The sequence below is a fragment of the Moschus berezovskii genome, chromosome 3 (genome assembly GCF_049115385.1).
Source record: "Moschus berezovskii isolate FMDL1 chromosome 3, NW_MosBer_1.0, whole genome shotgun sequence".
NCBI classification, from domain to species: Eukaryota; Metazoa; Chordata; class Mammalia; order Artiodactyla; family Moschidae; genus Moschus; species Moschus berezovskii.
This window is the reverse complement of record NC_142462.1, coordinates 51777263-51804182: the sequence shown is the minus strand read 5'-3', so window position 1 is coordinate 51804182 and position 26920 is coordinate 51777263. Positions and strand designations below refer to the sequence as shown.

At 39.6% G+C, this 26920-nt stretch overlaps 1 protein-coding gene across 3 annotated transcripts in view; it reads left to right on the top strand.

Moving 5' to 3' along the window:
* The window catches only part of CCDC146 (coiled-coil domain containing 146), a 165942-nt gene that overhangs the window by 91778 nt on the left and 47244 nt on the right, over nt 1–26920 (top strand). For all 3 annotated transcript variants that reach the window (XM_055420696.2, XM_055420697.2, XM_055420695.2), the window contains exon 3: nt 24882–24964. In XM_055420696.2, the coding sequence (XP_055276671.2) occupies nt 24882–24964 (83 nt within the window). The remainder of the gene's footprint in view (nt 1–24881; nt 24965–26920) is intronic.

Here is a 26920-nt window from a genome sequence, read left to right as displayed (position 1 = left end):
TCACGACCCAGATAATCATGATGGTGTGATCACTCATACTCACCTAGAGCCAGACATCTTGGAATGTGAAGTCAAGTGGGCCTTAGGAAGTATCACTATGAACAAAGCTAGTGGAGGTGATGGAATTCAAGTTGAACTATTTTAAATCCTGAAAGATGATGCAGTGAAAGTGCTGCACTCAATATGCCAGCAAATTTGGAAGACTCAGCAGTGGCCACAGGATGGAAAAGGTTAGGTTTCATTCCAATCCCAAAGGAAGGCAATGCCAAAGAATGTTCAAATTACCGCATAATTGCTCATCTCACACGCTAGTAAAGAAATGCTCAAAATTCTCCAAGCCAGGCTTCACCCTTCGTGAACCGTGAACTTCCAGATGTTCAAGCTGGTTTTAGAAAGGCAGAGGAACCAGAGATCAAATTGCCAACATCCGCTGGATCATGGAAAAAGCAAGAGAGTTCCAGAAAAACATCTATTTCTGCTTCTTTGACTATGCCAAAGCCTTTGACTGTGTGGATCACAATAAACTTTGGAACATTCTGAAAGAGATGAGAATACCAGACCACCTGACCTGCCTCTTGAGAAACCTGTATGCAGGTCAGGAAGCAACAGTTAGAACTGGACATGGAACAATACACTGGTTCCAAATAGGAAAAGGAGTACGTCAAAGTTGTATATTGTCACCCTGCTTATTTAACTTATATGCAGAGTACATCATGAGAAATGCTGGACTGGAAGAAGCACAAGCTGGAATCAAGATTGCCGGGAGAAATATCAATAACCTCAGATATGCAGATGACACCACCCTTATGGCAAAAAGTGAAGAAGAACTAAAGAGCCTCTTGATGAAGGTGAAAGAGGAGAATGAAAAGGTTGGCTTAAAGTTCAACCTTCAGAAGACAAAAATTATGGCATCCAGTCCCATCACTTCATGACAAATAGATGGGGAAACAGTGGAAACAGCATCAGACTTTATTTTTGGGGGCTCCAAAATCACTGCAGATGGTGATTGCAGCCATGAAATTAAAAGACGCTTACTCCTTGGAAGGAAAGTTATGACCAACCTAGATAGCATATTAAAAAACAGAGACATTACTTTGTCAACAAAGGTCAGTCTAGTCAAGGTTATGGTTTTTCTAGTAGTTATGTATGGATATGAGAGTTGGACTATAAAGAAAGTTGAGCACCGAAGAATTGGTGCTTTTGAACTGTGGTGTTGGAGAAGACTCTTGAGATTCCCTTGGACTGCAAGGCAATCCAACCAGTCCATCCTAAAGGAAATCAGTCCTGGCTGTTCCTTGGAAGGACTGATGTTGAAGCTGAAACTGCAATATTTTGACAACCTTATGCGAAGAGCTGACTCATTTGAAAAGACCCTGATGTTGGGAAAGATTGAAGGCAGGAGGAGAAGGGGATGACAGAGGATGAGATGTTTGGATGGCATCACCGACTCAATGGACATGAGTTTGGGTGAACTCTGGGATTTGGTGATAGACAGGGAGGCCTGGTGTGCTGCGGTTTACGGGGTCGCAAAGAGTCAAACATGACTGAGCAACTGAACTGAACTGAATATTCCACTATATTTATACATCTTGCTGCTGCTAAGTCGCTTCAGTCGTGTCCGACTCTGTGCGACCCCATAGACGGCAGCCCACCAGACTCCCCTGTCCCTGGGATTCTCCAGGCAAGAACACTGGAGTGGGTTGCCATTTCCTTCTCCAATGCATGAAAGTGAAAAGTGAAAGTGAAGTCGCTCAGTCACCTCTGACTCTTCGCAACCCCATGGACTGCAGCCTACCAGACTCCTCCGTCCATGGGATTTTCCAGGCAAGAGTACTGGAGTGGGGTGCCATTGCCTTCTCCAATTTATACATCTTATCTGCCGATATATTGATGGACATTTGGGTGGTTTTCTAACTTTTTGAGGAACTGCCATACTGTTTTCTACATCAGGTTGTACCATATTATATTCTGATCATCCATGCAGAGGTTCCAGTTCCTCCACACTCTTGCCAATAGTTGTTATTTTCTGTTCTTTTGATAATGGCTATCCTATTGGATGTGAAGGGGTATCTCGTTCTGATTTTGTGATTAGTGATATTGAGTGCTTATTGACCATTTGTATTCTTCTTTGGAGAAATGTCTATTTAGATACTTTGTCCATTTTGGATTCTTGGTTGTTGTTGAGTACGGTGTAAATTCTACTTTTATTAACATTTTCAGATATTTCAAATCATCTTTCCAAATACATATGCGTGTGTGTATAACTTTTGAAAAATTAGACCATCTTCTACATAGAATTTAATCTTTTAAAAGTCTGAAATGTACATAAAGTGTCCAAAATATAGAGATACAATTCAAACCAAATACTCAACCACCATCCAAGACAAAAAAAAAAAAAAATACTGCCAGCTCCCCAAAATTCCCCTCCTATTCTGTCATTTACCCTGTAGTAGCCACTGTCCTCACTTTTATGATAATACTTTCTTTTTGTTCTTAACAGTTGTACCACCTCAGCATGAATCCCTAAACACCATACTTTTGTTTTACCCATTTTTAAATTTGATGGAAACAGAATCCTATAAATGATTTTGTGTTTATTTCACTCTATGTTATATTTATGAGAATCATTCATATTTTCTCATGTCTATTTCCACTGTATGTTTATACAATATTATTTATACAATATATTGCCAGTGGATATTGAGGTTGTTTCTAATTTTCATATATTACTAATAGTGCAACTTCAACATTCTTGTCTCTTGGTGTACTTGTGCATGCACCTCTGTGGGCATTTATCAAGGAGTAGAATTGTTTTGTCACAGGATTTATATAATTAGGCAATTTTTCATATAATTATTAGTCATTTGGGTTTAAGCAACTTACATTTTCATTATCTTCATTCTTCTAACATGATATTTTTATTTTAATTTGTAAAACCGTATTTGTTCTTTTTAAAGTAAATTTGAATTAAAATAAATAAATTTTTAAAAAGAAGTTAAAAAAAGAATTAAAGCAAATAAAGAATTTTCAACCAAAAAATATAAAAATAAAAAAATAAATTTGTATTATTAACCCTTTGTATATCAAATATTTGCATACTTTTTTTCAACTTTGACATTTGAATTTCAGTTGTGGTAATTAAATATATGGAAGTCTTTAGATGTTTCATTTTTATATCAGTTAATCTTTTACTTATGATTGCTTCATAATAATACAATCATCTAAAGGCCATGCATATTTTCTATTATTTTTATGGTTTTAATTTTTGTGTTTGAATTTTACTACTCTAGGATTTGTTTTAAAGTGTGAGATAGAAGCCTAGCTATCTCTTTCCCCAAAATGTTTGATTAGTTCTTACAATATAATGTGTTAATGAATTCTACCTTTTCCTTGCACTGACTTGAACCTATCCATAAGCAAAATGTTTTCTGTTTACATTGATATGGCTCCTATTCGAAGGTGCAATGGCAACCCACTCCAGTACTCTTGCCTGGTAAATCCATGGACGGAGGAACCTGGTAGGCTGCAGTCCATGGGGTCACTAGGAGTCGGACACGACTGAGCGACTTCACTTTCACTTTTCACTTTCATGCATTGGAGAAGGACATGGCAACTCACTCCAGTGTTCCTGCCTGGAGAATCCCAGGGATGGGGGAGCCTGGTGGGCTGCCGTCTATGGGGTCGCACAGAGTTGGACACGACTGAAGCGACTTAGCAGCAGCAGCAGCAGTGCTACTGTTTAAATACCGTAGATCTAGAATGCATCTTAAATCTGAAAGGGAAAATGGACACTTAAAAGTCCTACTTTTATAAAATTTAAATAACTTACTATTCTCACTGTACAATCTTTTTAGGGCATTCTTTTTAAAAACTTTTTAATTGAAGGATAATTGCTTTACAGAATTTTGTTGCTTTCTGACATACATCAATAAGAATCAGCCATAGTTACACCAATGCCCCCTTCCTCCTGAACCTCCCTCCTTACTCCCTCCCCATCCCACCCTTCCAGCCAGTCACAGAGCCCCTGTTCGAGTTCCTGAGTCATACAGTAAATTCCCACTATCTATTTTACATATGGTATTGTAAATTTCCATGTTACTCTATCCATACATCTCACCTTCTCCCTCCTCCCCTTCCCCCATGTCCTTAGGTCTGTTTTCTATGTCTCTTTCTCCATCGCTGCCCTAAAAATAAATTCATCAGTACCATGTTTTTAGGTTCCATATATATGTGTCAGTATTTGATATTTATATTTCTCTTTTTGACTTAGTTCACCCTGTATAATAGGCTCTAGGTTTGTCCACCTCTTAAGAACTGACTCCTAAATGCATTTCTTTTCATGGCTGAGTAGTATTCCAATGTATATATGTACCACAACTTCTTTATCCATTCATCTGTCAATGGACATCTAGATTGCTTCCATGTTCTAGCTATTGTAAATAATGCTGCAATGAACATTGGGGTGCATGTGCCTTTTTCAATTTTGATTTCCTCAGGGTATATGCCTAGGAGTGGGCAATCATTTAAGTTCCAAAAATTCTAGTGACTAATTTGGGGATAACTGGCCTTTTTAAAAAGATATCAGCCTGGGGCATTTGTTCAAATCTTCTTTTATATTTCCCTGTACACTTTTGTATAGTTTTCCGTATAGAGCTTTCACATTTCTTGTTAAATGTATTTCCATATTTTTTTATCTTTCCCATTGTTGTTATGAATTAGATCTCTTCAATATGTTTTAAAACTATTAAGTCAGATTAATTTGGAAACCTATATTTTTATAAATTTATTTTATAAATGGTTACTGCATTATAAAATTATTTTTCATGTAGGCATTTATATCAGCTGCAAGTAATGAATATTTCTCCTTCTTTGCCATATATACACATCATTTTCTGTATAAATGCATTTATATCAGCTGCAAGTAATGAATATTTCTCCTTCTTTGCCATATATACACATCATTTTCTGTATAAATGCAGGTACATATTTTCTGATTTATATTTAATGATTCACACCTATAACTCTTCCCTACCTTATTTCTGATTTTAATGGAAATTCTAGAGTTCCATAATTAAAATATGGTGCCAGCTTGATATTAGTACTCAAGGGATAATAAATTCTCAATCAGTTCAGTTCAGTCACTCAGTCGTGTCCAATTCTTTGCGACCCCATGAATCACAGCACGCCAGGCCTCCCTGTCCATCACCAACTCCCGGAGTTCACTCAAATTCATGTCCATCGAGTCGGTGAAGCCATCCAGCCATCTCATTCTCTGTTGTCCCCCTCTCCTCCTTCCCCCAATCCCTCCCAGCATCAGAGTCTTTTCCAATGAGTCAACTCTTCGCATGACGTGGCCAAAGTATTGGAGTTTCAATTTAGCATCAGTCCTTCCAATGAACACCCAGGACTGATCACCTTTAGAATGGACTGATCTCCTTTAGAATGGACTGGTTGGATCTCCAGCACCACAGTTCAAAAGCATCAATTCTTCGGTGATCAGCTTCCTTCACAGTCCAACTTCACACCCATACATGACCACTGGAAAAACCATAGCCTTGACTAGACAGACCTTTGTTGGCAAAGTAATGTCTCTGCTTTTTAATATGCTATCTAGGTTGGTCATAACTTTTCTTCCAAGGAGTAAGCGTCTTTTAATTTCATGGCTGCAATCAGCATCCGCAGTGATTTTGGAGTCCAAAAAAATAAAGTCTGACACTGTTTCCACTGTTTCCCCATCTATTTTCCATGAAGTGATGGGACCAGATGCCATGACCTTAGTTTTCTGAATGTTGAGCTTCAAGCCAACCTTTTCACTCTCCTCTTTCACTTTCATCAAGAGGCTTTTGAGTTCCTCTTCACTTTCTGCCATAAGGGTGGTGGCATCTGCATATCTGAGGTTATTGATAATTCTCCCGGCAATCTTGATTCCAGCTGTGCTTCTTCCAGCCCAGCGTTTCTCATGATGTACTCTGCATATAAGTTAAATAAGCAGGGTGACAATATACAACCTTGACGTACTCCTTTTCCTATTTGGAACCAGTCTGTTGTTCCATGACCAGTTCTAACTGTTGCTTCCTGACCTGCTTATAGGTTTCTCAAGAGGCAGGTCAGGTGGTCTGGTATTCCCATCTCTTTCAGAATGTTCCACAGTTTATTGTGATCCACACAGTCAAAGGTTTTGGCATAGTCAATGAAGCACAAATAGATGGTTTTCTGGAACTCTCTTGCTTTTTCCACAATCCAGCAGCTGTTGGCAATTTGATCTCTGGTTCCTCTGCCTTTCTAAAACCAGCTTGAACATCTGGAAGTTCACGGTTCACATATTGCTGAAGCCTGGCTTGGAGAATTTCGAGCATGACTTTACTAGTGTGTGAGATGAGTGCAATTGTGCGGTAGTTTGAGCATTCTTTGGCATTGCCTTTCTTTGGGATTGGGATGAAGACTGACCTCTTCCAGTCCTGTGGCCACTGCTGAGTCTTCCAAATTTGCTGGCATATTGAGTGCAGCACTTTCACAGCATCATCTTTCAGTATTTGAAATAGCTCAACTGGAATTCCATCACCTCCACTAGCTTTGTTTATAGTGATGCTGTCTAAGGCCCACTTGACTTCACATTCCAAGATGTCTGGCTCTAGGTGAGTGATCACACCATTGTGATTATCTGGGTCGTGAAGATCTTTTTTGTACAGTTCTTCTGTGTTTTCTTGCCACCTCTTCTTAATATCTTCTGCTTCTGTTAGGTCCACACCAATAGTTAGTACTAAGTCTGTAACTGTTGTTGTCTGATTCTAGCCAACATGGCAGGAGACAGAGTACAATAGTGAAAAGAAGATGAACCCTGAAATCATCATGAATTTGAACCCTTGCTTCTCTCCTTAGAACACAGACTCTCTGACACATACCTATTTCCTAGGATTATCAGAAGATTAATTGAGATAACATATTCCAGGCTCCTATTATACTTTTCTGGCATATATTGTTATTATGCACAATCTAAATACTATAGTTTAGATTTACAGATTTTTCCAGATTTCTTTACAATTATAACTAATATTTTATTCATCTGTATATTAATTACATTTCTATTGTTCTCAATATGAACACACAGCACTTCTCAAAATGCTTAAAATAAGGGTTTTCTCTGTAAAAAATAAATAAATAACCACTTTGATGAAATACCAATCAATGCTGTATCTCTTTTCCTCTGTAGAATAGAATGTAGTCTCTATGTTTGATAAGAATATCAGAACATATTCAAAGTATCTTTGTAATATGTTCTAGGAAATTTTATTCCTTTATGCTTTCTTTTTAAACTAGTATATTCTAGTTTAAAATAGTCTAGTATATTCTAGTATATTCAATATAGTATATTCTAATTCTGTGGTATAGGTCTCCAGCACTGCAGGCAGATTCTTTAAACATCTGAGCCACCAGGGAAGCCCAATGTTGACTATATGGATGATTAAATATATATTTTAATTTTGATTATTATAAGATATAATTATATAGGATACCAGGGAAGTTCATAACATATAATTACTATATATATACATTAAAACTATAATAATACTGGAATAATTAATGACCTTTAAAGTATTTTAGGTCAACACTCTTGGATATCTAAATTTTGATACTTCTGATTATCAAGAAATATATATAACCTTTTAAAGAAAATTTCCAAACCTACATTAAAGTAAAGAAAATAATATATGAACCCCCAAGAACCCAAAACAGCTTCAGCAATCATCAATTCATCCCTCATTCATTTCCCATATCACTGAACGGCTGGTTACTGTAAAGCAAATCCCTAATATCAAAGCAATTCTGTTCATAAATATTTCATTATGTATCTCTAAAAGATAAAATCTCCCTTAAAATGTAACCATGATGCCATTATCATATTTCCTCAACTAATAAAAATTTCTTGCTATATTAGCTGTCCAGTCAGTTCATGCTTCTCTGTTTTAAATAATTTTTAAAGTTATTATGCAGTTATGAAACAACTGGATACATAGTTATGTTTGATTGATTTATTCTGTTTTCAGCTTTTAGGAAATGATTTTAATTTTATAATTAAGGTACTATACTGCTCTAAATCATGTCTATAAAACAAAGTATTCAAACAATTATTGCTTTTATCCCTAGCTCCTTGCCTCTTTTCTCTTCTTATAGTATAATTCTATTTCAAAGTTTATTTGTCCTTTATATTTATTAATGTCTCTTTTTATACATAGCAGAGCATCTGGATTTTAGGAAGGCTTGTGCTTTTGTTATAATAGTTACCTTTATATTCATACTATTACATAATAACATTTCTCCTTTTTTATAATTATTTTTGACTACTGTTGTTTGGTTTCACACTATAAGTGATTTCAAATTAGCTAATATCATCTTCTTCCTCTTACGCGTCCTCACAGCATCAATTTGGCACAGTGTCCTTCTATAAATACTGCCCACCCCTACATGGTCCTTTATGTCTGCCAACCTGGACTACCTTTAATTCTCTAGATGTGTTTCACACTATCTCCATGCTATCAGCAAGATTATGCTACTTATTCCTGACCTTCTCTAATTCATTTAAAAATGAGTAACAGAATAGGATTGTGGTCAAATTCCTCCTAAGAGCTTTGTGACCTTGTTCAAGTTTCTGAAGCATCTTCAGTTTTATTTTTAAATTTTAGATTGGAATATTTATTTCATAGGGTTATTGTGATGACCAAATAACATACACAAAGCACCTAACATAGTACATAACAATCTCTCAATAAAAAATGTCAAAAAGAAGAATTATTAATTTGTACTTTTTGTATATTTTTATCAGTATTGTTGGGCTTTCCTTGTGGTTCAGCTGGTAAAAAATCTGCCTGCAATGCAGGAGACCTGGGTTCGATCCCTGGGTTGGAAGATCCCCTGGAGAAGGAAAGGCTACCCAGTCCAGTATTCTGGCCTGGAGAATTCCATGAATGGTATAGTCCATGGGGTTGCAAAGAGTCAGACACTACTGAGCAACTTTCACTATGGTATGGTTCTATTTCAGAAATATTGATATTTATTGAATAAATTCATTTGATGATTTACCCATTTATTTAATAAATACTTATTGAGTGACTGCTATTTGCTAAGCACTCACATGTGTGTTTCCTTTCACTTACTCAGCATGTATTTATTTGTGAGCTCCATATGGACTAGACCTTGGAAACATAGTGATGGGAAAGATGAGTATGGTCCCTACCTTAATGGAATTTTCAGTCTTTCATAAGTCATAAATTATGCTCTTTTTGAATCTATATTTTTGTTCCAATGACTCCCCTCTTAGAATCCCTAGGGTTCCACTGCTTGACTTGCCTGGAAATAATTTTCTCATTTGACTACATTACTCAGTGTTTACTTCTTATTTGGCTCAAACCTCAACTAAAATGATAACTGTCAGGGTAAGTTGTTCAGAATTTATCTGCAATTTTCTTACAAATTATAATTTACTATTTTGTCAAAGCTTAATGTACAAAGCCAAAAAGATCCTTAGCTGCTAGGATAATGTTTGTAGATAAGGAAAAGCTCTTTATTTTAACTGAATGTTTTCTGTTTTTCAGCCCCCTTCTCCAAAATTGAGCCAATTGACACATTTTTTCACATTCTCCTCAGAACCTTTTTAGCTTAATTTTTTCCCATGGTGTATAAAGTTTTTAATAAACTGAATAAAATATGTTTCAATATCCAAATAATAAAATATCTCAATTTAAATATTTTTAAATGTTAGTCAAAAGTATCAGAATGTTTATTTAATCTTTTCATAAAATTATCAGAAACTAAAATGGAAAAACAGTATGAAAATCTCAGAAATTTTAAAGCATTAAGTTTTAAACTTCAGATGATATACTTGTGTGTGTTTGTGTATGTATATTAATAAAACATAAAACAAAGCAGTGTCCCAATGTTAAATGCCTGCTACTACAAGGTCTGTAAAGGTAACAAGTGAAACAGCCTAGGTGTTAGTACATTGTACATACATTGAAAGGGTAGGGTAGACTGGGCTCCTTTTAAAAGGGGGAAACCTCTTTTATTACTTCTGAAAGTCAGTCTCTGCTAAATGCCAATTGACTATTGTAATGTTGGAATATGAATCCAGTGTCATCAAATCTAAAGTTCTTTTAAGAGAAGCTGGAAATTCAGTTTTTAATGGCAAAATCTACAAATTTTTAGATGTTACCAGCTAATTTTCTAATTTTTAAAATTGTACATACAAAAAAATACTAAAAATATCTGCAGATTTATACTTTTGACTGCTGTGTGCTAAAGTTGCTTCAGGCATATCCGACTCTATGCAACCCTATGAACTGTAGTCCACCTGGCTCCTCTGTCCATGGGATTCTCCAGGCAAGAATACTGGAGTAGGTTGCCACTTCCTTCTCCAGGGGATCTTCCCAACCCAGGGACTGAACCTGAGTCTCTTACATTTCCTGAATTAGCAGGTGGAATTTTTACCTCCAGCACCACCTGGGACTGCTAGTTTGCAGTGTTTGGAGTAAAATACACTGTTGTGACATGGATTAAGGTCCATCTCACATATTTTAAGAGATATAGGCAGTATCTTACCTACTTTTCCTGATTAAGAAATACGGAGAAATAGTTATCAATCCCTAAATTTTACAACCTATCAAGGATAACTGGAAATGTGACATTTCCATGAAATGAGGCTCTTTATGTTGCCAGAAAGCACAGTAAAATATTTTGTAATCACTGACTTAGTGAACCAGAAACAGCTGTGTTTGGTTAAATGTTTGTTAAAATCTACTTTTTAAACTTTTTTTCATGTATTTTTATTTTACTTTGCTTGGGTATCAAAGTTGGTATCAACTGAAAAAAGTTTTAAAATTATACTTGGTGACATTATATGGTTTTCTTTTTTCAAAACTAAAAATTATGTCTTCAAATATCATAAAAAAATAGACTTCTTGGCAAACTGTGTTAATTTCTGAATATTCCACCCTTTTCTGAGGAAATCCCAGAATAGGCTGTTATATAATTACCATGAGCAATTGCTATCCATTGGTTACCATTCAAGTTATAGTATTTCAAGAAATGTATAAAATGACTAATTGGTTCATATAAGTACATAACAAAAGATTCTGAGGATCTAACTTTCAGTTTAAGTGTAACACATTATAATACCCATTTAGTTATAAAAATTCTATTATCTTTTCCTTTAAAGAATTTTTGTTAGGATTCAAACATTCAGGTATTGGATTTTATGCTTTATTCATGGATTTTAATATTTCTGGTACTTAAATTTGACCTAACAGTCTACAGAAGTCTGAGTAATTATGGGCTGAGCTATGCATCCCTGGAAGTAGAGCAGGTTGAGTTGAGGACTTTCCCCCACTGACAAGCTGTCAAGAGAAAATGTTTGCCAACCTGTATAGGGAGGGTGCATTCCACATACAATCAACCAATCTATAGATCTTCCACAAATAATACCAGCTTATATCCTCTTCACTTTTATACACTCACGCCCACATGCACAAACACATACAACACACACGCACGCACACCCTTCAGGCTGTTGGTGTTCCTTCTAGATTGACTCTTTTATATTATTTCAGTGATGTCCTTTATCCTTTTGGCCCAATTCACATGTGTACATGGAGAGGACAGGTCATATATTGAAATAAAACAGCAAGTTTTAAGTATCGCCTTCTATTTCCATGGTTAATAATTTTACTGATATGTGCAACCTTTCATGCCACACCCCTATCTGCCAGATGCTGATGGATTCTTGAGGCAGGTGCTGAGCACCTGCTGTGTGCTAGGTTCTTGAGACATCAGGTTGATTTCCACCTTCAGAGAGCTTTCCATCTGGTGGACAGACATATGAGCATGATTTCAACATTACAAGATAAGCACTCTAATTGAGGAATGTGTGAGCTATAGTAACATCACTCATGAAATATTTCTACTGTTCAGCAGGTTCTAGATATCTGGGCTATAGCAAGTGAATAAAAGAGTGAGAGAGAGTCTGCCTTAACAGAAACATCTGTAGAACACATAGGAAAGCTTACAGCAGGTTTTAAGCATTGGCCTATATTTTCATGGTTAATAATTTTACTCATCAAAATCAAATGGCTTCTGCACACTAGAAAAACAATCCAAAAAGGAAACTGCAAAAACAACTCCACTTACAATAGAATCAAAAAGATTAAAATACTTTGGGATAAAATGAACAAAATTTAAACGGCTTGCCCAAATACGCTGCCAGGATTTAAAGCTCCCCTACCAGGAGATTAGCAAGAATGCAACTCAAACATCCTCATATTCTGCTCCCGAGTTTCCATTTCATGCTATCAATGAGGAAGTTGCAAGCTGTCACTTCGGGTTTTTGTTCTTTTCCAAAGAACACTTCTTTGGTTAGCAGCGAAAAGCTTCACTGTCCATCACAATCTGCCTGCCAGAAGGGGAAGTGGAGGATGCTGCCACAGAGCATGCTCAGCTGGCACCGGGGCTTCCCAGATGCCTCTCTGGTAAATTCACTGTTATTTATGAACACCGGGAAGAGCAGTGTGGGCAAATGCATCTTCAAAACAGGAAGGTGGGTACCAAAGGTCCCAAGTTTCTTTGTTGCAGGAAGTGGCTATATCCTTTATCTGTAACCTCTTAGCCCAGAGCTGGAGGAATTGGCTGCCAGCCAGGTGAGAGGGGAGGAGTCCTTAGCATAAAGAGGAGCCTGAAAGGTGGGAGCAGTAGCAGAGAGTAGCCAGGTCCAGAGACCCAGGCCACTGTGCTCCAGGCTCCCCACGCTTACAGTGATGGCTCCTTAGGACAGCAGCAGTGCAAGGGCTGTACTCTGTGATCTGCATAGTGAGATGAATACTTGATCATCTTTTATACATTTGTAACCCCTGTGTGAGAGATGAGTCCCAGCTCCACTTTCGATCTCTCCCTGCCTAAAGGCACTCCAGGTCTGTAAAGGTGCCCTAGAGGTGGGGCCCCTTCATGTAAATGGATGAAAACTGATTGGTCAGAGTCAGCAGTCAACACCGGTCTTCCTGCCCCGCCCCCCCACCGCCATTCCTGCCCCCACCCCTACTCTTCTAGTTCCTGTTTTTGTGATTTTAGTCCTTCGTGGTTTTAACTCTGTTTCCTAACTCCATTATGTTCTGACTCTCATGTAAATACCCCTCAGGACTCTGGCCCAGTTAGCTTCTTTACTCTTAACCATTAGTTTGCTCTTTGAAGTTCGGAAAGAGGAATCTGGATTTTAATCTGGCTCATTTCCTGCCTCCTGGGCTCACAGCCACTCCAACCTGCTATCATCTTTTCCCATGATCTTTCGAAGTAGGGGGAAAATCATTTAAACAAAGGATAAATGATTGTTAAAATTCCAAGCAACTGCAGTTTCACTGGGACAAATGTATTTTAAAGGAATGCCACTCATTAGCATGTATGTGCTTAGACATGCTTTTTATTTATTTGGCTGTGCATGTTATCTTAAAATTATTGTAACTTAACTGTAAAGTCTTACACAGAGCTAAGCCACCTGCATTACTCACCCACAATGTCCACTGCCTTTGATACCTTAACTCTGGGAGGCCCTGTTTGCCATTTGTGGCCTCCCCCGCATTCCTGTGGTCGGCCACCAAAGGAGGAACAAGACAGCTGTGGGAAACAGTCCCGGAGCTCTCTGCTCGTCCTGTGAGTCTTGCCAACCACACAGAAGGGAGCAGGGGAGCTGTGGGTGAGGCAGCCTGTGTTGCATGGCACCCTCTCTGCTCTTTGAAGTCTTGTGTTGAGGCCAAGTTACCTGCTCTTGTCCTCCTTTTACACCTGCCCTCTCTGATGGGAAAGTTGGAGTGGAAGTGAATGAATGAACAAGCCTTCTTACAGCCACATCATTGGTTTTAAGATAAGCTTAAGTCAACACAGTGTGAAGAATATTACCGAGAACTTATAAGATACCAAACTATGTGCTGGGGCTTAGAGATGAACACCCTGGGGTTTCTATCATCAAGGAGTACACAGCCTAACAGGGGCGACATATTTAAACATACGTTGATAATGGTTTACCGAGTGTACAATAAGATATGCATCTAAATTTAAAGAAGCAGTAGAGAGAAAGAAGTAATCTGCCTGGAAATGGAAGTCAGCTACAGAGGCTGACAAATGAGATGTTTCAAAAGAAGAATGAGAATTCTCCAAGTGGACAGGAGAGAGAAATTGAAGCTAGGGCAATACAACATACAAAGACATGGTATGAGATGGTATTCGTTTTCTACTGCTCTCATAACCAATCACCATAAACTTGGTGGCTTAAACAACACAAATTTATTATATTCTGTAGGTGAGATGTCCAATACAGGTCTTGATGAGCTAAAATCAAGATGTTGATAGGACTGCATTCTTTTCTGAAAGCTCTAGGGGAGTATCTGGTTCTCTTCCTGTTCCAGCTTCTAGAAGCAGCCCTTATTTCTTGTCTTGAGGTCCACTTCCTCTGGCAGGTCAAGTCCTTCTGCACTTTCAATCTTTCCTTCTTCTTCCATTTCATCTCTCTAACTCAGCCAAAAAACATTCTCTGCTCTGAAGGACTCATGTGATTAGACCAGACTCAGTCAGATAATCCACAATAATGTCCTCATCTTAAAGTCTGTATCTGCGAAGTCCTGTTTACCATAAAAAGTAACATCAGTTCAGTTCAGTCACTCAGTCGTGTCCAACTCTTTGCAACCCCATGAATCGCAGCACACCAGGCCTCCCTGTCCATCACCAAATCCCAGAGTTTACCCAAACTCATGTCCATCGAGTCGGTGATGCCATCCAGCCATCTCATCCTCTGTTGTCACCTTCTCCTCCTGCCCCCAATCCCTCCCAGCATCAGGGTCTTTTCCAATGAGTCAACTCTTCACATGAGGTGGTATTGGAGTTTCAGCTTCAACATCAGTCCTTCCAATGAACACCCAGGACTGATCTTCTCTAGGATGGACTGGTTGGATCTCCTTGCAGTCCAAGGGACTCTCAAGAGTCTTCTCCAACACCACACTTCAAAAGCATCAATTCTTCGGCGCTTAGCCTTCTTCACAGTCCAACTCTCACATCCATACATGACCACGGGAAAAACCATAGCCTGGACTAGACGGACCTTTGTTGGCAAAGTAATGTCTCTGCTTTTTAATATGCTATCTAGTTTGGTCATAACTTTCCTTCCAAGGAATAAGCGTCTTTTAATTTCATGGCTGCAATCACCATCTGCAGTGATTTTGGAGCCCCCAAAAAATAAACTCTGACACCGTTTCCACTGTTTCCCCATCTATTTCCCATGAATTGATGGGACCAGATGCCATGATATAGTTTTCTGAATGTTGAGCTTTAAGCCAACTTTTTCACTCTCCTCTTTCACTTTCATCAAGAGGCTTTTTAGTTCCTCCTCACTTTCTGCCATAAGGGTAGTATCTTGTGCATATCTGAGGTTATTGATATTTCTCCTGGCAATCTTGATTCCAGCTTGTGCTTCTTTCAGCCCAGCGTTTCTCATGATGTACTCTGCATATAAGTTAAATAAGCAGGGTGAGAATATACATGATGTGCTCCTTTTCCTATTTGGAACCAGTCTGTTGCTTCATGTCCAGTTCTAACTGTTGCTTCCTGACCTGCATATAGGTTTCTCAAGAGGCAGGTCAGGTGGTCTGGGATTCCCATCCCTTGAAGAATTTTCCACAGTTTATTGTGATCCACACAGTCAAAGACTTTGGCATAGTCAATAAAGCATAAATAGATGTTTTTTCTGGAACTCTCTTGCATTTTTGATGATCCAACAGATGTTGGCAATTTGATCTCTGGTTCCTCTGCCTTTTCTAAAATCAGCTTGAACATCTGGAAGTTCACGGTTCATGTATTGCTGAAGCCTGGCTTGGAGAATTTTGAGCATGACTTTACTAGCATGTGGATGAGTGCAATTGTTTGAGCATTCTTTGGCATTGCCTTTCTTTGGGATTGGGATGAAGACTGACCTTTTCCAGTCCTGTGGCCACTGCTGAGTTTTCCAAATTTGCTGGCATACTGAGTGCAGCACTTTCACAGCATCATCATTTATGATTTGAAATAGCTCAACTGGAATTTCATCACCTCCACTAGCTTTGTTTGTATTGATGCTCTCTAAGACCCACTTGACTTCACGTTCCAGGATGTCTGGCTTTAGGTAAGTGATCACACCGTCGTGATTATCTGGGTCGTGAAGATCTTTTTTGTACAGTTCTGTGTATTCTTGCCACCTCTTCTTAATATCTTCTGCTTCTGTTAGGTCCATACCATTTCTGTCCTTTATCAAGCCCATCTTTGCATGAAATGTTCCCTTGGTATCTCTAATTTTCTTGAAGAGGTCTCTAGTCTTTCCCATTCTGTTAATAGGAATTATGATGTGGACATCTTGGGACTGGGGGAGAGGCATCGTTCTGCCAACCTCAGGACATGTTCTAGGAATGAAATGGTCACAGCAGGTTTATAAGGAGAAGAGCCAAGTTTGGAGAGGATGGCGATCTCCAGATAACCAAGGCCCTTGTATGCCAAGTAAAGGAACTTAGACTTCACCCTGCAAGTGATAGGATCCTTTGAAGGGTTTTAAACAAGGTAAAAGTTGTATTTTAAGGCACAGGCATTCTTCCCCAACTGGCTATGCCTCAGTAGGATTGACCGCTCCCTGGGGAAAGGTAGGAAAATTGTATTTTAGATAGAGTACTCTGCTGGCTGCTAGAAGGAGATTCAAGGGGACACAACTTGAAGTCAGGAAAGTGCTTAGTTGTCTACTGCCACACTCTCAAAAAGAAGTGATAAAGACTTGTGCACAGCACTAAATAGATTCTGTCTATTCTATGAAACTATCTGACATATCTAGTTTAACAGAATCTATGGATGAAATGCCCCAAAATATCAAATTTCTCTCTTAAAAAATGGTATTTGAATTGTTGATATTATATCATTTAAGTAAATCATGTATTCTAAATGTTAGAGGAAGATGTTTATTGCTCTCTACTCTTAATTCCCATGGGCTTCCCTGGTGGCTCAGAGGTTAACGCGTCTGCCTCCAATGCGGGAGACCCGGGTTTGATCCCTGGGTCGGGAAGATCCCCTGGAGAAGGAAATGGGTTAACCCACTCCAGTATTCTTGCCTGGAGAATCCCATGGATGGAGAAGCCTGGTAGGCTACAGTCCATGGGGTAGCAAAGAGTTGGACACGACTGAGTGACTGAACAGAACTCTTAATTCCCATAGTCTTGAATGGCTCTTGCCCAAACAAAGTCCTAGTTTGTCCAATAACAGTAACCTGCAGGCTCCTCTGTTTGAGAGTCACTGGCATACAGGCAGGTTCAGACTATACAGGTAGTTCAGACTAGGTACAATGGATAAATTTAAAAAGAAAAAAGTTCATGGCAAAAGCATGGGCAACACCAACTTTCAAAAAATTGGTGAGAAAAAAAACAGAAGAATTAGGAGAGAACCATGAGACCATATGCCACAGGAACCAGAGGAAAGAGTTCAAGAACAATGAACTGTCAGAAGTCAATAGTAATGAATGTCATAAGATTATCAAGTATAAAAAGGACAGAGGGATGTTTGAATTTAATAATTAAGAGGTCACTATGAAGAAAGCTGATTGCCAAAGAATTGATGCTTTTGAACTGTGGTGCTGGAGAAGACTCTTGAGAGTCCCTTGGACTGCAAGGAGATCCAACCAGTCCATTCTAAAGGAGATCAGTCCTGGGTGTTCATTGGAAGGACTGATGCTAAAGCTGAAACTGCAATACTTTGGCCACCTCATGCGAAGAGTTGACTCACTGGAAAAGACTCTGATGCTGGGAGGGATTGGGGGCAGGAGGAGAAGGGGACGACAGAGAATGAGATAGCTGGATGGCATCACCGACTCGATGGACATGAGTTTGAGTGAACTCCGGGAGTTGGTGATGGACAGGGCGGCCTGGTATGCTGTGATTCATGGGGTCGCAAAGAGTCAGACACGACTGAGCGACTGAACTGAACTGAAGGCTCCACTTCTAATCAAGATGGAGTAACAGAAACTAGATTTACCCTCTTTACCTTAAACAACTAAAAGATGGACCAAATCAGGTGAAACAATGGTTTCCAGACTTTGGACAGTAGCACAGGGCAGTGATCCCTTGGAATAGGTAAATAAATAAGTTGAGAACTATAAATGCCCCATTTTACTACTTATGAGAGTGTTTCTCCAAGTGATAACAGAGGGAGGGGATTCCGAACAGAGCCAGCTGGCCTTGCTGATTTGACAGATAGAGTTTGGGGTTCAGGGAGGCCAGATTGGCTAAATTATGCAGGTCAGGTGAAGGGAGAGTTTCACAGAGAGAGAGAAAAAGAGAGCACTCCAGAAATCTGCTGAGGAATGCTGATCAGTGCATGCATGTGAGGACAGTGCTGAGGCTGGGAAAGAACTCCCAGAGAGACTGGGATAGAACAATACCTGGAGCTTACACAGAGCCAAGAATATTGTTCATGAGGAGATTAGAAGACCTCTTAACACAGTAGAAGTGTATTGATTCAGGAGCGGGGCCAAATTAGCCCAGGAAGAAAGATCATTCTAGACTTCCTCAACAAAGTTTCAAAGAAAGCCTTGAAAGAATCAAACTATTTCCAAGTAACTTAACTGTGACTCACAAAGTCCCAAAATATTTAAAGGAATATCCCCCCCCCAAATCCATTTCACAACAGTGTAAAAGTCACAGTGTCTGTCGTCCAATCAAACATTAGTAGGCATGCAGAGAAGCAGGAAAATATGACCTATAATGAGAAAAACCAATAATGGAGACACAAAAACAGAATTAGTAGACAAGGACAATAAAACAGCTTTCCACACACTTTGAATGTAGGGGGAAAGGGAGAGGAGAGCATGAGCGTAATGAGAGGGCAGAAGTTATAAAAAGACCCAAACCCAACATCTGAGGTGAAAAGTTCACTGGACAGGATGACCAGCAGATTAGATACAAAAGAAAAGGAGATGAGTGAGGTTTTAGATATCACAATAGAAACTATCCAAAATGAAACAAGACTGGAGGACAAAAATGAACAGAACATCAGTGATCTGTGGACGGACATCAAGTGGTCCAACATGCTTAATTAGAATCACAGAAGGAGAGGGAAAGGGAACCGAAAAAAAATATTTGAAGAAATAACACTTGAAATTTTTTCCAAATTTGATGAAAACTATTTTGAGTGAACTCCGGGAGTTGGTGATGGACAGGGAGGCCTGGCGTGCTGTGATTCATGGGGTCGTGGAGAGTCGGACACGACTGAGCGACTGAACTGAACTGGACTGATAAACCCACAGGTTGAAAAGACGGAACAAATCTCAAGCCAAAGAAAACCACACCAAGGCATATCCTAAACAAATTATTGAAAAACATTGATAATGAGAAAAATATCAAAATCAGCCAGAGAAATAAGGAAATCATCGGTCAGTTTACCAATCTGGTGATACAGCGGCAGCCTGATCACTGTGGATTGGTGAGTGACTGGAAGGGGAGAGAGTGGAGCTAAAGGGCAGAGCCAACTCTGCTGAGAAAGAACTGAAATGAAAGAGAAGGAGACAAAGAAAGGGGTACCTGAATGGGAGCATAGCATTCAAGGTATGTTTTGTTTGTTTTTATAAGATAGACGAGCAAATTCATAGGTTGAGGATAATGTTAATGATAATAATAATAATAAAATAACTAACATTGATAAAGCCCTTCTAGACACTATACTCAATACCTTATGTACATTGATTCCCTTGGTCTTCACTACAGCTTTATGAGGGCTTCCCTTGTGGCTCAGCTGGTAAAGAATTCGCCTGCAATGCAGGAGACCTGGGTTGGATCCCTGGGTTAGGAAGATCCCCTGCAGAAGAGAAAGGCCACCCACTCCAGTATTCTGGCTGGAGAATTCCATGGACTATATAGTCCATGGGGTCGCAAAGAGTTGGACATGACTGAGCAACTTTCACTTTCACAGCTTTATGAAATGGGGCTATTTTTGTTTCTCTTTTATAAATGAGGTACAGATGGATTAAATATTACTCCAGATTACAGGGTTAAAAAGTAGCAGAGCTGGAATTCAAACCAAAGTCCACTTGTAATGTACTTGACTCGTATGTGTTGAGCCAGCAATAGGGGAAGCAGCAGTTATTAGAAAGGCGAGCAGGTATAACTGATGCCTTGGAAAGGGTTCAGTTCAGTTCAGTTCAGTTCAGTCGCTCAGTCGTGTCCGACTCTTTGCGACCCCATGAATCACAGCACGCCAGGCCTCCCTGTCCATCACCAACTCCTGGAGTTCACTCAAACTCATGTCCATCGAGTCAGCTATTCCATCCAGCCATCTCATTCTCTGTTGTCCCCTTCTCCTCCTGCCCCCAATTCCTCCCAGCGTCAGGGTCTTTTCCAGTAGGTGTACAGAAAAGCTAAAACTTGATATGACAACCAAGGGGAGAAGTCAAACAAAATGACTGATGAATTGTTGTTGAGAGTTTGATTGCATTTGAGCTACATTTAATAGCTATGTTCTTTATTTCTAGCAGTGAAAGGGAGAGGGTGAGAGAGAGAGAGGGATGGTAAATATTTATCCTACCTCCCAAAGCATGGCAGCTGTTTCTCAGGATGAGACCACCAGTAGGTAATGTCAAAGAAGCAACAAGAATAGAGTAGGTTAATAACCATGGTCACCTTGGTTGCCCTCCGGACACCCACACAGACACCTAATTGTTTCCCCATGCTGACCCCCTTCCAGATAAGTCCACTTGGTAAAAGCTCTTACTGAGCTATTAGTTTCCTTGGAATGTCCTAAAATTTCAATTTTTGAAATTTTTTCCATATTATTACATGTCATCTATGAATCATGAATCCTTGTTAAACTTTTAGCTCTAGAGTAAATGTTTCCTTCCAATCTCAATTACCAACAAGGCGATTCAGTAACACAAGAATCTATTGTGAAATCATATTTATGAAGTTCTGACATTCTATCTAACCTTTTGTTGTATATACCCTTCGACAACTTCAGATTGGGCTTTATGCTCTATTTCTTAGAGCATGCATTTTTAAAACATGACAAAATTGGTTTCTGTACCCAGTTGTGTCAGGCAGGGTGAAAATGCAACTGTCTTTTCCAGGTTTATGTTTACAGACAAATAATTTCATCCACTAGAACTGAATCTTTTTCTTTTTTAAATTTTTATTTCTATTTATTTATTCAATTTGTTTTTGGCTGTGCTGGGTCTTTATTGCTGTGGGGACTTTCCTCTAGCTGTGGTGTGCAGGCTTCTCGCTTTGGTGGCTCCTCTTGTGGAGCACAGTCTCCAGGGCATTTGGTTCAGTAGTTGTAGCTCCTAGGCTCTAGAGCACAGGTTCAGCAGTTGTGCATGGACTAAGCTGCTCTACACTAAGTAGGATCTTCCTGGACCAGGGATAGAATCTTTGTCTCCTGCATTGGCAGGCAGATTCCTTACCACTGAGCCACGAGGGAAGCCCAACTCTTTTTAAGAGAGATTCGTGTTTAGTAGAGTAGACCATAGTAAGATAGCTTATCAGTCCTTTTTCTGAACATCTATGATTTAACCTTTTCCAAGTTATGCAGAAACTACAAACACATATCACAAGTGTTGCCCTGTCGGGTTTCCTCCAGATTCTGGATACCAAAGGTAATCTGGCTGGTGGAGTGATGTAAATAGCAAATAGGAAAAGAAACCTGTCCACCTTCCTGCGTTTTCTATGGTCATAAAACCTGCCAAGAGGCATCCATGGCTGACCTGCCATCAGGCTTCAAACTACTGCTGTTTCAGATGAGACTCAAGTTAGGGAAAATTTAGCTGAGTTTTCAATAAGTCTGAGCTAGAATTTGGCTGTGTCTGCCACTGCGATCTGATCACAGTATTCTCCAGTTTGAAATTCTGTTCTGAATTCCTATTGCTTATAGCAATTGTTTTCAAGCATATTTTAACTTTTTGTTATTAAAAGTAGTATGTATCCATTTGGAGAAAATTATGAAATATAGATAAGCAAAAATAAAAATATAAAAACTATACATTCTTATTACCTAAAGAACATCATTTTTAAAATATCTTAGTTCTTAACCTAGATCGATACCTTATTGATGGTCTCTATCTGATGAACTGTCATCATAATCTCTTCTAATTCTTTAAATGTGATTTTGTTTCATTTTTTCAACATATTATAGTAGTTGCTTTGAAGTCTTTAAGTCCAACATTTACACACCCCAAAGCAGTTTCTGACTTTTTTTCTTTGCATATCTCATGATTTTTTGTTGAAAAACTGGACATTTTGGATAACATGGGGGCAAGTCCAGATTCTGATCCTCTCCAGCCTTCTTCTTGTTGCTGTTTAGTCCTTGTTATTGTGCGGCCTCTGATGTCTCTGTGTAGATAACCTTTCCTTGTTTTTGTTGTTAAGCTTGGCTTCTTGGGTGGGGGCTTCTCCAAAGCTTGATCAACCACTGGTTGGTCAGAGATTGTATTTAAGCCTCCTGAGCCAGTAACCATTTCAAGGTTTCATTCTTTTCCATTGAATCTGTGTGTGACTTGAGGACTGCTTTCAAGATTCAGGGAGTTTACATATCTGCCCCGCCTTTAGCTCAGGGACCTTGGAAGTATCCTCTCTGGTTCCTCCTCACAGGTCACAGCCTTAAGCTTTTCAGCAGCCTTCTGGACCACCTGAATCAAGTGTGATATTAGCAGGGCCCTCTTTGACTCTTTCTGGCCCCAATTTCTTTGTTAAACTTCTGCTGGTCTGCCTCCACTGGTATCACTAAGCTATTAGCCTCCTTTTACTGTTAATTATTGTGATAACTATTCTTTTTGACAATTCTTTGGGGCATGAATAGTCTACACTGTTTCAAATCAAGTGAGCATCCTCAGGCAGGAGGTGATCAGCATCTGCTGAGGAGTCTGATCTTCTTAGGCTGCCAAGCCTACCCAGAATCTCCCTGTACAGCAGGAGATTGGGGAGTGGGGATGGGCATTCCTCAACAGCTTCAGTCACCTACCCAGTAAAGCTCTTTCACATACAGAGCCTGGGGCGGGGGGAAGTAAAGTGCAGCAGCTTTCTGGGGCTGCCCCACCCCCTGGAATACATCTTCAGCAATAGAAAGGTGGAGCAATGGGATTTTCATTGACTGTCAACCCTGCCCAGAATGCTTCTTATACAAGAGGGAGCTAAGAGTGACGGATGCAGCTCATGGGGTAAATGCCACAGTCTCCTTACCCTTCTGAGTTTCAGTAGATTTTATTAAATAAATACCTCTCAATTTCTTTCATGCCCTTAGGTCAATTTCCAGAGACCATAAATGGGTGTCTTAGATAATTTTGATCAGCTTGATCAATGTTTCTTTGAGAGAGGGGCTTCATCAACCACTTCACACCACCATTTTAGAAGATCCACCCCATGGAAGGGGTCTCTAATTTATAATTTTACTTATTTGCTTTAACTTACAACATAAAGAAAATAATTACAAGATATCATATACACTTTTTTTTATGAACAGTAAAACTACTGAGTGTAGTTCTAAGCAATCAGTAATTTCGTTTGTGCCTATCGCCTCAAACTATGAGTACTGTGGGGCAGGCCCTATGTCAGTTCACTTGTTTCCATGGTGCAGGGCAATGGATGGGAGGCAGTGGTCTTTACAGCCTTAAAACAAAATACTATATGTGTTTTTAAACATATGATTCTATGATTACCGTACCTAATGGCTTAACTTCAGTGACTATCTCACTAGGCTAGTTTGTTGCTAGTTACAAGGCTGGCTCCCATGTGGGCTTCCTAGGACACACATAATCATATAAGCCCACATTCACACACTTAACCTTTTCATAACATTTTCCCAGTTACTTGTCTCCTTTAAGAGTGCCCATATGTGAATTTTTTTAACCAATTAGACTTTAAAGGCACAATACCTATGGCCTGCACGCTTTTTTGAAGCCAATGAAAATGTTTGTGATTCAAAATAAATTATATATTGGCTCAGAAACACAGAAAGAAAACTGCAGAACCAAAATAAATGTGTTTAATTAAATGTTTATAAAATCAAATATTAGGTCAACCTATCAAAAACAACTCAACAGTTAAAAAGTTACATATGAATTATATTTAAGGTGGCATATGAATACATTTGGGGACATTTGTAGTGGCTCAGCAGTAAAGAATCTGCCTGTCAGTGCAGGAGACACGAGTTCAATCCCTGGGTCAGGAAGATCCCTTGGTGAAGGAAATGGCAACCCACTCCAGTATTCCTGCCTGGGAAATTCCATGAACAGAGGAGCCTGGCGGGCTACAGTCCACAGGGTCACAAAAGAGTCGGACATGACTTAGTGACTAAACAACGACTGGTGTTAACTACCTCTGTAACTTTACACACATTACTTAAGCTCTCTAAACTTTAGTTTGAAAGGAAAAAAAAAACCCTATTCACAAAACATTTTCAAGAATGAAATAGCTGATGTACAACAGCTGCTCATAATAGATGCTCAATAATTATTAGTTCTTTCAACCTACAAATAGCCACCCTAGTAATTTATACTCTGTACCTTGTTTGCTAAAGCTAGATATATGAAATTTTTTTTAGAGTTGGAAGAATTTAAATCAATTCCTTCCCTCAGGTTACAGATGAAGAAATCACAGTATTCATCTTGAGAGGTAAAAGATTTTCCAGGAACTCAGCGGAATAGAACTAGAACCATTTTCTCTGAACACCTGCCACCTTTCTAATATGCCTTGTTGCCGCGTGTTTCCTAATGTTTAGTTGAAAGATTTTATGACATATCCATTTTATCTTTGCTTAAAGCATAAAGAGGATTATGGATAATAGTGGTCTTGTGTTCTCTTTGCTAGTTACATGCTCTGGGGAAACTTCCTGGAACCAGGATGGCAGAGTTAAAAGCCAAGTACACCTTGCTGCATGATACTGTAATGAGGTATGCTATTTACCAATGTGGAGACATATTTACTCATGCTTCTACTTCTCACTTGAAATGGGACCCGTCTTATTTTTCATTTTCCCCAAAGCAGACTCTGAGACAAAGATTTGAGTTCAAGTGATTTAAGAAGTGATACTAAAAATTATCATGAGGGAGTGGGGAAGTGACATGGGGAAGAAAGTTATTCAGCCAGGGATGTGTTAATCTTCAGGTTAACACTGCAGACAACTGGGGCTCAGTCTCACTGAGGACCCTCTGAGTGACTACAGAACATGCCTCAGAACTCTCCCGCTGAAGGGTGAGAACACTGGTATATCTGTTCACTAATTTCCATCTCCCGTTGATCTAGGATTGCTTAGAGATGAGCTCCTGACGCTTCTAGCTTACCCTCTTAGAAACCATAAGTTCCAATGGCCAGAGAAAGCTCTCAGGCAGAGGCACACAGATACTGTTGTATGATATGACAACTGTCCACCAAAGCTACTGGTGACCCTAGAGCGGGCCTAGGTGACTTTGTTGCGGCACTGACACTCTCTGCTACAGGACACTCCTGTAAGAGTCTCTCCTCCCTACCGTCACCACTCAAGAGGTGTAGGTTCTGTAACAACTCCAGTCTACGTCTGCTAAGATTTCTGTCTTTACTTCTCAGCTGTTCCTTCTACCCCAGCCACTCACCTTAGCCCAGTTCTAATCAGCAGAGGTCAGAAGACTAGGCAACAATAGAGTAATTCAACAAGGTCTCCTAAGCATGTGCAGTCAGCCACGGGGACTCAAGGGGGAAGCAGACTGAAGAAAGAAGTGGAAATCCTGTAGTGCTGCTACTCCCAAGTCCCCTTCTTCCTTTTCCCCACCTCCTGCCTCATAGCTTTGCATGACGTCTTCATGAAAGTCCGAGGAGAGACAGAGTGAATAGACACTCCGTCCTCCCCCTCCCCCTCCCCCATATCCAACCATTACTCCTACTGCTTTGCTTGCCCAGGTATTTGGCTACTTTGAGGATGGGAGCCTGGGGGAGGAGTGAAGGAGAGCAGAGCTGCATCCCTCTGGACCCTCCCCTAGGCTCCACCTCATACACACTCAGCTACATCCTTGGCTCCTAACCACCCTCCAGAGACCTCAGCTTTGTCTCCTGCTCCTCCCCAGCCCCAAACCAAATTCTCACCCTCACCCCTATAACAGGAACTCCATTTCCCACAACTGATCCCAAACGCCGGCATGTACACACAGCTCTCTTCAGACTTAAATTGAAGAAAGTAGGGAAAACCACTAGACCATTCAGATATGACCTAAATCAAATCCCTTATGATTATACAGTGGAAGTGAGAAATAGATTTAAGGGACTAGATCTGATAGATAGAGTGCCTGATGAGCTCTGGACGGAGGTTCGTGACATTGTACAGGAGACAGGGACCAAGACCATCCCCATGGAAAAGAAATGCAAAAAAGCAAAATGGCTGTCTGAGGAGGCCTTACAAATAGCTGTGAAAAGAAGAGAAGTGAAAAGCAAAGGAGAAAAGGAAAGATATAAGCATCTGAATGCAGAGTTCCAAAGAATAGCAAGGAGAGATAAGAAAGCCTTCCTCAGCGATCAATGCAAAGAAATAGAGGAAAACAACAGAATAGGAAAAACAAGAGATTTTTTCAAGAAAATTAGAGATATCAAGGGAACATATCATGCAAAGATGGGCTCGATAAAGGACAGAAATGGTATGGACCTAACAGAAGCAGAAGATATTAAGAAGAGGTGGCAAGAATACACAGAAGAACTGTACAAAAAAGATCTTCACGACGAAGATAATCATGATGGCGTGATCACTCACCTGGAGCCAGACATCTTGGAATGTGAAGTCAAGTGGGCCTTAGAAAGCATCACTATGAACAAAGCTAGTGGAGGTGATGGAATTCCAATTGAGCTATTTTAAATCCTGAAAAATGATGCTGTGAAAGTGCTGC